The sequence below is a fragment of the Eurosta solidaginis genome, chromosome 5 (genome assembly GCF_040869045.1).
Source record: "Eurosta solidaginis isolate ZX-2024a chromosome 5, ASM4086904v1, whole genome shotgun sequence".
In the NCBI taxonomy this organism is placed as follows: domain Eukaryota; kingdom Metazoa; phylum Arthropoda; class Insecta; order Diptera; family Tephritidae; genus Eurosta; species Eurosta solidaginis.
In genome coordinates, this window is record NC_090323.1 from 154,162,534 (window position 1) to 154,174,568 (window position 12,035).

The window sequence follows — 12,035 nt, forward strand, 5'->3', positions numbered from 1 at the left end:
TTTCTGTTCTTCTAGTTGAGATGACATATACGTTTTCTGTTCTTCTAGTTGAGATGACATATACGTTTTCTGTTCTTCTAGTTGAGATGACATTGTCGATGTTTGAGCAGATATTGCAGCCAAAATCATGTTCAAATTTGTGCTCGTAACTGTCTGCGATATTTCGTTTTTCTCTTCAATTTTTGTTGTTGTCTCGTCCCCATCAGGATAAAAGACATACTCGCGTTTAACGCCGCTTGTATTCAATCCACGGCTCTCCAACTCCTTCTTCAGTTGCTGGATCTTCAATTCACTGAACTTTGCCGTGTCCTTGTTGTCCTCTGGAATTTATTCAACAATTCCTCTTCTGACACCAATTGTAACGAATTTCCTGCAAATCCTCTTATTTGCCCTTTTGCTAAGTTCGAATCACTAAACTGTTGAATAAATAACTCTAATATTTAATAATGCAAAATGGCCTTTATTAAAGTACTTCACAATAACACTCAAACTTTGCAACGAATAGCTTGCTTAATAACCAAACTGATTGATAGCTCAAATGAAAATTCTACTATTGCCCGCCAGATTGCGTGCTTAATCAATAACTGCTTGATAGCTCAACTCCAAACTGAATTCCAGCGCCTCTACATTTGCTGCCGTTTATACTCTCTGATTTCAACGCTGCATCTTCTAGACGCTTCAATTTCCGGAAACTTCAAGCCCATCAGCTCTCAAACTTCTCAGTGTAACTACAATTGCACGATTTTATAGCTTCTCATTGCATACTTTCAGGAGTATCTCAGATATATGCATGTGTTTGTGCATTGACTCTCCGCTGCTCGTATACGTACATGGTACATATGTGTAGACGCAATTATTGTTTCGTTTATGTACCCAGTTAGAACGCTACTTGTTATATAAGGCATTAAATTATCCGTAGTGCTACAAAAACTATGCGTGAGAAATTCAAAAAGTTTACATCAGTTTGTTAAGACAGAGTGTGACAAATCCTCACGTATATTTTTCTATACATGTGAGCAGCCTTCTCTTTTACGTTCGCCAATTTCTGGTATTAAGCTTTCATATATTTTTCTCTTTTCAATATGCTATTCATATGCCATATATAACATGATTTATACAGCAACGAATGTCAAAAAGCTATGCGTTAGCGTTATGGCATAAATAACATATTATCTAGATGTTGTATTTATCTGATATTCCTAATGCATATATAATGAAGTAAATAACAAATTATCTAGCTGTTATACTTATCCCATAGTCCTAGCGCATCTATAACGAAAAAATAACACTTAATTTTTTTTTTTATAAAATTTGTATTAAAATGAATTTTTAAAAATTTGGAATACATTATTGGAATACAATTGTGACACAACTATACATTCCATATCTTTTTGTGCAAGCGAACGATTCGATGATATAGCATCAATTTCATCATTAAATAAAACGCTAGGTGCATAAATTGGCGCTTGCTCGAATACATCGCGTATACGTTCTTCAGATTCATCCGAGACGCCACCTATTAATTCTGTAGCAGCAACATCTATTAATGGAAAATTTAATTGCTGTAAAGAAAAATGTATTGTATATATAAAATAAAGGTTTACGTTTATAAATTGCATGTATATATACCCCAGCAATTGCATGCGCAAGAAACGTTTTTCCAGATCCAGGCGGTCCGTGCAATAATAAACCACGAGGTGGCATTAAACCCAAAGCAAAATATATATCCGGTGCTTTTATATGTATTAATAATTCGCAAAGTTCTTTTGAAATTTTCTCCATACCACCAATGTCTTGAAAAGTTTCACGCGATTTACGTAGTACTACCTCTGTTTTGAATTTACGTTGCCGTTGTTGATTAATTTGATTGGAAGCAACACTAGAAAATGGTCCGGCATCGTTATTTTGTTGTTGTTGTTGATAATTGGATAAACGATTCCAACGTTGATTTTGTTGATGTTGCTGTTGTTATTGACGGTATTGCTGTGCATGTTGGTCATTTCTATCATATGGTTGAGACGAAGCCCTATCGTTCTTTTCTCGTGATATTAAGCGTGCATTAAACTTTTCGTTCGCATATTGTGGAGATATACTAATACATACCTCCGTTCAACACCAACTTACGATTTTTATTCGGTTATTGTTGGTTTTCTTGATCAGAAGATTCTGGGAATTCGTGGCGTTTGTCTGCACTTTACTAGACGATCCCTTGGTAGAGTCAGATTTAATTTTATTTAGTATAACTCCAGAAAGGGATTTTCTACTATTAGAAGCGGTGGCATATATTTTTTTTTTAATTCAATTGAAGTTTCAGCATTAAATTAATTAAATTTACATACTATTAATATTTTTTGACGCGTGCAATCTGTCAAGAAAGCAAAACAAATGAGTGGGAATGCATACAATAGACAATAATGCAAAAATGATATATCCTCTTCCCTCTCTGACATTCAGCCAGAACCATGGCGGAACCATACAAGGTGGTAGCATGGTGACATAGCTACAAAAATACATAAAAGTTCCACGCACTTTGTTTTTGTAAATCGATGGACTAATGTCAAAGTCGTAATGCGCCGGAAGTTGATGTAGCAAATCACATTAAAAAAAGGCAAATCAGTGGTCACCGTGGTACCCCCTGGTATAGTTCCGCCATAGCCAGAACAAACTTGTTTTGCTGTAGAGGAGATGACAGCTGAAGATTTTGCATTTGTATACGTGAATGCGTTAGGCAGTTTTTGCTGGGTAGATACTTAATTATTGAATTATTGATGTGAATTCACGTCACTGCTTAGCATCAGCTTAGAGATAGCAGCACCCCTTAGTTTTGCTAATATTCGGAACAATATATAACTCCGATCGAAATGATTTTTACTGGAAATCTTCTATGATATATTAGAATATACATCACCAAGTTTCACGTTTTTATATTGGAAATTAAGGGAGAAATGGCCAAAAATCTTTCTATCTGAACGATCGGTTGTATGGGATATATATTATATAAAGCTCCGATCGAACTGATTTTTTCATGAAATCTTCTATGATATATTAGAATAAATATCGCCAAGTTTAACGTTTTTATATTTGAAATTAAGGGAGAAATTGCCAAAAGTCTTTCTATCTGAAGGATCGGTTGTATGGGATATATATTATATATAGCTCCGATCGAAATGATTTGTTCATGAAATCTTCTATGATATATTAGAATAAATATCAACAAGTTTTACGTTTTTATATTGGAAATTAAGGGAGAAATTGCCAAAAATCTTTGTATCTGAACGATAGGTTGTATGGGATATAACTATATATAGCTCCGATCAATGCGATTTTTTCAGAAAATCTTCTATGATATATTAAAATATATCACCGAGTTTTACGTTTATACTTTCTAAATAAAGGGAGAAATGGCCAAAAACCTTTCTATCTGAACGATCGGTTGTATGGGATATAACTATATATGCGAACAAAGTGATTTTTTTAGGATATCTTGATATGATATATTAGAATATATATCACCGAGTTTCACGTTTATACTATCTAAATCGCGGCAGGAATGACCAAAATCGTGTTATCTGAACGATCGGTTGTATCGGAGATATATGTTATAGTGGTCCGATCCTACCGGATCCAACAAATGTCTAATATAATATAAAAATACATCCTTGTGCCAAATTTCATTGAGATATCTCAAAACTTGAGGGACTAGTTTGAGTTCAAATAGACAGACGGACGGACAGACGGACATGGCTCTATCAATTCAGTTCGTCGCCCTGATCAATTCGGTATACTTAATGGTGAGTCTAACTTCTATATTTCTCAACGTTACAAACATCGGACCAAAGTTAATATACCATTTCATGTTCATGAAAGGTATAATAACAAATCGATAGCTTAATGTGAATATGTGCTAAGTCACTTTTTACGAATTTTACAGGAGACGAAAAAAACTGAATAAATTTTGAAATAATCTTTTTTTTCAAAACTGTGAATGAGGATACCTTAGTTGCAAAACTTCTGAGTGTAGAAGCCTTGAAAAAGATAAATAAAAATCATGTATGCTAACCCAGCAGCTATTTTATGAATTGGCACAATTTCCTCACTAAAACACATTTTTTCTCCTGAGTTAGCACTTTTTACTCAATATGTTTCCCCATCACTCCTCCCATTTAATGATTGAAATATAACACTAAAACTATGTATTTCACAAAAAATGCTATTTATTTGTCAAACTATTTCTAACTATTGGCGGTCACCGTGGTGTGATGGTAGCGTGCTCCGCCTACCACACCGAATGCCCTGGGTTCACACCCCGAGCAAAGCAACATCAAAATTATAGAAATAAGGTTTTTCAATTAGAAAAATTGTTCTAATCGGGGTCGCCCCTCGGCAGTGTTTGGCAACACTGCGAGTGTATTTCTGCCATGAAAAGCTTTCAGTGAAAACTCATCTGCCTCGCAGATGCTGTTCGGTTCTGATCTGGACTCTTTTGCCGGATGGTGCGCAGGCAATAACTTATTTTTAAATTCAAACAAATGCTGTTTTGTGTCTTGTTCCATAAAGACAACTGCCACATACTTTATCTACAAACTAAATCTCTTAATCGTTGTCAAGAGAGTAAAACTTGGGTGTAATTTTTGACTCCAAACTCTTCTAGTCACATTGATTTCGTTGTTTCAAAATTTGTTGCAATGGTTGGGTTCAGTAGACGTAACACCAGTGACTTTAAGGACCCTATGACGTTGAAAGCACTTTATATATCCTTGGTCAGAAGTGGTATTGGATATTGCTCAATAATATGGAATCCTTTCTATGAATCTAGCTCCTATAAAATTGAGAAAGTTCCAACATTTTTTACAAAATTGCTTTACGTATGCTTCACTGGCCAGACGGCCTCCCATCATATACCAACAATTGCTTGGCCTTCAGGCCTTGCATGACAGAAGAACTTTTATCTCACGCATGCTTGCCTGTAATGTCATAAACTTTAGCACGAATTACTCTGATTTATCTAATTTGTTCATTCCATATATTTCACTGCGTGATCTTCGGCATAATATATTATTTATCGAAATAACTCATAAAACGAATTATGCTATGAATGAACCTATAAATAGGACTATACATCTAGCAAATCGATTCAGGGGTGTTCTTAAATTTAATAAGAGCCCGTATAAGTTTAAGCTTGAATTGTTTTCTATTTTTAACTAATCTGTAAGAAAGCATGTAGTTATCGACATGTAAGAATTGAAGTAGATTAAAAAATAAAAAATAAATGTAAGGCGGATAACCTCCGAAGAGATCTAAGGCCGAGCTTCTCTTCCAATTTTCGTGGTGTTCCTCTTGCTTTTCCCTACAAATTGGTCGGACGGGACCTACATGTTTTATGCCGACTCCGAACGGCATCTGCAAGGCAGGTGAGTTTTCACTGAGAGCTTTTCATGGCAGAAATACATCCGGAGCGCTTGCCAAACACTACCGAGGGGCGACTTCGCTTAGAAAAATTTTCTTCTAATTGAAAAACCTTATTTCTAAAATTTTGATGTTCCTTTGCCCGGGGTGTGAACCCAGGGCATACGGTGTGGTAGGCGGAGCACGCTACCATCACACCACGGTGGCCGCCATTGAAGTAGATTATGGCCAGCGTAAAATATTTATCAAACACCAAAGGCATGTCTCAATTGGGTGAATCCAATTTCAAGGAGTTGTGTTCGCAACTCTCTCTAGGGGTTGCTACCGCAATATATAGCTTCTCCAACCCAATTGTCAACCTCACCTATCCGTGGCGAATCCTGTTTCATTGACAGCCGAGGCTCTGGCGACCCCAAGTTCCTCATGCAACTAGGGGGTGGTGAGGGCGGGATGGCTTAGAAGGTTTAATGTGGTCGTATAAAACGTTCCCGAGATGTTCGAGCTAGTAGTACCTTAATAGTGCTTTGTTACCCGAACGTACCGGATCTATATCCGGCAAAGTGCCATCAACATCGGTAACACTCCCCAAAGCCTTTGGGGAATGTCTTTATCGTTAATTCAACAACAACAACAAAGCATGTACTTTTAGACTGAATCAATTAAATAAATAAATAAAATGCGCGCACAAAGAAATGACTAGTAATTCAGATTGATATTATTGACAGGTTGACTTAGCACATTTTTTTAACAGCTGACGACTTAGCACATTGACACATCATTGCCCACAGCTTGCAAAAATGAAAAATTTAAATATTTTTTTTTTGTGATCGATGTATTTTGAATTCAGTTTTAAAACTGTATTAAAATACAATTTTTCAAAAAAAGTGACTTAGCACATTTTCACATTAAGCTAACGAAATGCCATCCACCTTTCTTAAGCTATGTTATAGTTAGTGTGTTGAATACAATATGGATATTTAAAATATGTAAATAGCATTAAGAAAATGATTAATAAATGAATGAATGAATGAAATAATGAACTACTTTGGTGTAGTAAACGCAGCATACTACCCCCACAGTACAGCGGAGAGAGAGTGGAAGTAAAAATGGTAAGGAGGATGGCAGGAAGCCGAAAATGGAGGATAGGAAATGAAAAAACAGGAGAAGACTGGTTAAAGAAAGGGCGGGGAGAGGAATTCAATGAGAGAGGATGGAAGATTTGGAGAAAAGTAGAAAATGAATGATATGTAATGGGGGGAAAGGGAGCGGAAGAAGAGAAGAAAGGAAAGGAGCAGTAAAGGAAGATGGAGAGCGAAATGATGAGGGAGGCAAACGAGAAACCGACAGGATGAAATGAAAAAGGAGAAAAACGGGATGGGGAGTGAAAATAGAAAGAAGGGGGTTACCGAAACCTTTTACAAAATAAAAGTTTTCAGATTTTCAAATTGCCAGCCATGAGGGTTGCCTGCATGTTTTAAGTGATTGTCCAGAGTACTCGAATGTAAGGGACTTAAATAGTTGTGATACAATATCAAGGTATAATGGAAATGACGTTAGTGGGGATCGCTCAACCAGCCGATCGATTGAATTGTTGAATAAGTATGGTTTTAAGGTGTTAAGACGGAGGAAACACAGGATGATAACTGGTGGTTAGAGTTTAGAGTGTTTGGGGGTTTCTATCCTCATCTAATTTTTATTTTGTTGTTTTCTTTTCTAGGCAACTGGTCCATAGTAGGAAGATACCAACCCAATGGTAGGTTAGGTTCAAGTGGCTGCACTCCGCATCTGAGCGACACACCTAGGCTTTATTGGCCCATTGTGAAAACACACGGATTTTTTCCTACTCTCCTAACCAAACCACTTCGTTGAGTTTGTCAAGCTAACTAAGTGTCGTGTATTGACTTCAGCTATATCAGTCATATCTTGCCCATAAAACGTTGCCTTCTCCTACTTAACCTAACCTAACCCATTAGTAGCTTCGGCTATGAAGGTGCGATCAAATACTTTAAAGTCGGTATCACGAGAAGCAGATAACCCGCGGAGTTTTCTCCATTTCTGCTCATTGGTGTAGGCCCTTCGGGAGTATCGTGGTGGCTGTGGTTGATATCAAAACACTTGTATAAACTCACCAAGGCGATGGTGTCTCCACACATATCATCACCTGGTACAAAGGAAAGCGATCCTTGGACACTGACTAAACGTTCTTTGAGCCGTTTGCATTTGTGCATCGTACGGTTGGGCCGATAACAGCAGATACTCCAGTTAAATCTATCCTTTTCATTGTCCCATTCTTACTCTGAATGACTGTACGTATGTATTGTTAGATGTAGAGCGATAGCGACTGCAAAAACAACATAGGACAGCAAACTGACGATTTGTCAACTAAGTTTTTCCACCATCAAATGTCTGAACTTAATCAATTTATTTATTTGCACTTTTTGTCAGTTTTGTGTAGCTAAGCTAATCAGTAGGTTAAACAAATGAGCGAGTCACTGATCCCCCTGAACTTTTCAGTACTATGGACAAAATTAAATTGCTTGCCTAGAGCTTTGTGTCATGACGACATGGGAACTTACTAATTCATAGTTACTGTATTTTCGCCACGCTTACCGTTCGTTGATTTACTTAATTCAGCACAAGTTCAAAACAGTTTTCCTCTTCTAACCTGACTCATCCATGCATACATGGGTTACACATCACCTGGTTTACTTCGGCGCTCGTTGGTTTGTGTAACAATTGAGTTGCATGCAGAAAGATGCAAAACTCCTGATGTGTGTAGGGCGTCTTCATCATTAGCAGCAGCAACATCATCATCACCACCGTCGTCATCTTCAGTTGAGCTGAAGCGTTGTTGAATAGTCTATTTTGTTTGTAGTGGTTGCTGTAGCCACAGCAGTCAGCGTTAGTCCGCAATAGCGAGCAGACATCACCACAACTTAAGTCACATCAGCGATATTGTACGAACTCAGGGCTTTGCAGTACACACTCAGTTACCATCTATTGTTTGACGTGGTCTGTGATTTTGGATTTGCTGCTGTTTTTCTGAATGCCCAATTACTTTGTTGTTGCAGATCAACATTTCCTGTTGTATCCAAACATACATTGTCGTGAGTAGTTAAATTTTTTATATTTGCTATGACATTTTTTGTTTGTCATCCTCGGCTCAACCTCAATTTTCGGCCTTTTTTGCGTTGAGTAGAAAATTAAAATAGGCCTCAAGGTTGGCTTCGGTGCTCCCCTTGAGCGTTTCGGCGGAGTTAGGATATGCGATACCTCCCTGACCGGATTTGGGTGGTATTCTTGCATTCCTAACAGGAATCAAAAATTCGTTGAAAAAACATGTGGCTAATATGGAAAACAATATACATAAATTTATACAAAGAAAATTCTCGAAAGTATAAATAACGGGATAGTAAAAAATCACGGCGTCTAGCCACATATGGAGAACAATACAAAATTATATAGAAGGAAATTCTCGAAATTTTCTTAAACAAAGAAAATTGGAATTACCGAAAATTGAATTGTTATAAAAGTATATTAAAGGATTAGCGTTTGGCATTGTAGCTTTCGAGCTGGCCAAATAATTCGAATATTATTCGATGTATTATTATATACGCGCAATGAAGTAACTTAAATATTAAAAAAAATGGTATTGCTTATCAAGAGCTACAAGGTTTAAATTGTACTAGGCCTAAGCTAGGAGAAACCTTGTGCAAAATATATAGAAATCATTCTAGATAGTAAGTTGTCGTGGAAGCTCAAAATGTAGGATACAGTGAAGAAGGCCTCGACGACACTAGGGAATTACGTAAAGAATCGGGATAGGGAGAAGCAAACATCCATATTTGATCCCAGGGCATATTGGAATAGATGGAAATAAAAAAGCGGATGAGTTAACTAAACCGTGAGCATCGCTCGAAGCTTATACCATAGACGTTCCAGTCAGATTGTGCCAGACTTAAATAAAGCGAGAGCCAAGTAGGAAAGGCTTAGAAATAAGTGCTGAGCTGCAAAGTGTCGAAGATCATGTGCAAGTCTTACAACTTTATATTGTAACGAATTTACTGCAAATCCTCTTATTTGCAACCTTCTGCTAAGTTCGAATCACTGAACTATTGAATAAATAATGCCAATATTTAATAATGCAAAATGGCGTTTATTAAAGTACTTCACAATAACACTGATACTTCACAACCAATAGCTTGCTTAAATGAAACTGATTGTCGCGCCTCCACTGTTGCTGTTTATACTCTGTGATTTCTCGTTCGCATCTTCTAGGCGCTTCCATTTCCAGAATTTACTAGTTGGCCATCAGCTATAAAATTACTACGTTTTTAGCGTCTCATATGCGCGTGTATGTGTGAACACAATTATAATTGCATACTTTTGGGAGCATCTCAGATATGATATCTGCATGTGTTGGTATGTGTGAGCGACACTTGCACAACCATTACATACTTTCGAGAGTATCTCAGATTTATGCATGTGGTTGTGCGTTGATTCTCCGCTGTGTGTATGCACATATGTGTAGACATAATGATTGAATTATTGATGTGCATGCAAGTCACTGCTTAGCATCGGCTTAGAGATGATAGTATCCCTTAGTGCTGCTAATATTCGTTACATCGCCCTCCACCTAAGTCTGATCGTCCCGATCAGACAAATCTCTCGATCTAAACGCCGCCAGCCTGTCCAAATGAACCACCCTTCTCTTTCGTGGTTTCCCAATTATTTGTATGCGGTAGATGATTTCACTGATCCTCTTCACAACTCTGCACGGGCCTTCCCAACTGCACCAAAATTTGGATGGAACACCTTTCCGCCGGTGAGGGTTGTATAGTAGTACCAAATCTACCTCCCGGAAACCTTCAGAATTATTTCTCTTGTCGTACCTGTGTTTCATCTTCCTACTCATTACGCTGGGCCGTTCCCTCACAATTTGTTTTTTGGCCAATGAACTACTCCGTAGAGCTTGCGCTTGACGGATTGGCTTTGCATCATCAGTATCGTCTTGACGTTTCACAAAAGTAGTGCGCGCTGGCTTGAAACCCCCTTGCATTCTTTCTGGAAAATTATTTCAGTCGTTTTACTGCATCCATTAGGGTTGTTCAATGCCAGTGTTTTTCTCGCAGGTAATTTCGGTTTTGATTTGTTTGACCCATTCGTTCCATCAACCCTTGCCTTTGACTTTCGTGGTCTTTGTCTACTCTTCTCCACCAGAACTCGATTACTGCTGACTCTTTTTCCAAACTGAAGTTAGGTGGCACATCCTGGTTCTCATAGCGCATAATTTTTCTCCGCATATCGATCCTGATATCATGGTCAACTAAGAAGTCAACTCCCAATATGACTTCATCAACGATCTCCGCCACAACGAATTTGTGTAGAACTATGACATTCCCTATTAAGACTTCACAAATCACTTCTCCCAGGACTTGGTAATACTAGCCAGTGACCGTACGCAACCTTGCTCCAGGTAATGGCTTTACTCTCCTGTTGACTAAATCAGACCCGATTAAGGAGTGAGGTGCACCCATATCTACAGTCAGTACACGTTCTTTGCCATCCACATTCCCTCTGACGGTAAGGCTGCTTGATTTCCTTCCAATTTGCGACACAGATATCACAGGACATTCAATAGCTGGGTCAAGTTTTCGATCTTTACATCTGACTCGCTCTTGCTTATCTCCTCCAGCTTTGCGTTTACGGCCACTCAAGTTGGAACTACCAGGACCGGTGCTGCAATGACGAGCAATGTGACCTGTGTTACCGCACTTGAAACATTTGAATTCACCAATATTCTTCTGTTAAGTTCCTTTTAAAGCTTCTAAAATTGCGTCTACCCACTCTGGCTTTTCTACTTCCACACAATGAGCTTTGTATGAGGGCTTACTCAAAAGAGACGCTATTTCTTGAGTCAATGCATGGAACACCGTTTCTGCGAATGTGGGTTTTGAGTTTGCATATGTCGCCCGCTTCGTTTCTACGTCCCGTATGCCATTTATATCACTCTGGATTTTTACCCTCTCTGTGTACTCCACGGGTGCGTCCGCATTTGCCAAATGTGCCAACCTTTCAACATCCGAAGTAAATGCTTGAAAAGTCTCATTAGCTCTTTGGTAGCGGTTTTGCAGTTCTATTTGGTAGATCTGTTTCCTGTGTTCGCTTCCATACCGTCGTTCTACAGCAGCCATCAAAGCTTCATAACTGTTACGTTCGTACTCTGGGATGGTCTGTAAGATCTCAGCTGGTGGTCCTTTTAAAGCCACGAACAGTGAAGCAACTTATCTTCGGCATTCCAGTTGTTCGCTGCCGACGTCTTCTCAAATTGGAGCTTAAATACACGGAAAGGAACAGAACCATCAAACGTTGGGGATTATACCTTGAGAGTAGAGGTTGAAGTTATTGGACGGTTCAATTGTAACTCCTGAATACGATCTTTTAAAGCATCTATCTCGGCCACCATTTTATCTTGTCGACCACTGAACCCTTCCTGAAACTGCGTTAGTTTCTCTTCCATACGCGCATTTCTGATATACGTGCCTCTTGTGCTTCAATTTTAAATGTTATTTCTGACGACATTTCTGAGATACGTGTCTCCTGTGAATCCAGTTGTGATGCCATATTGT

At 38.3% G+C, this 12,035-nt stretch overlaps 1 protein-coding gene across 1 annotated transcript; it reads right to left on the minus strand.

Annotated features, from left to right (window-relative positions):
• Window positions 1-1,260: 1,260 nt before the first annotated feature.
• LOC137254316 (nuclear valosin-containing protein-like) lies at window positions 1,261-7,634 on the minus strand. Its single transcript, XM_067791979.1, has 4 exons — window positions 7,536-7,634; window positions 1,630-1,962; window positions 1,347-1,562; window positions 1,261-1,269 (listed from the first exon to the last, which is right to left on the minus strand). Exons 1-4 carry the CDS (start codon window positions 7,632-7,634, stop codon window positions 1,261-1,263), a joined length of 657 nt encoding a protein of 218 aa, XP_067648080.1.
• Window positions 7,635-12,035: the final 4,401 nt, after the last annotated feature.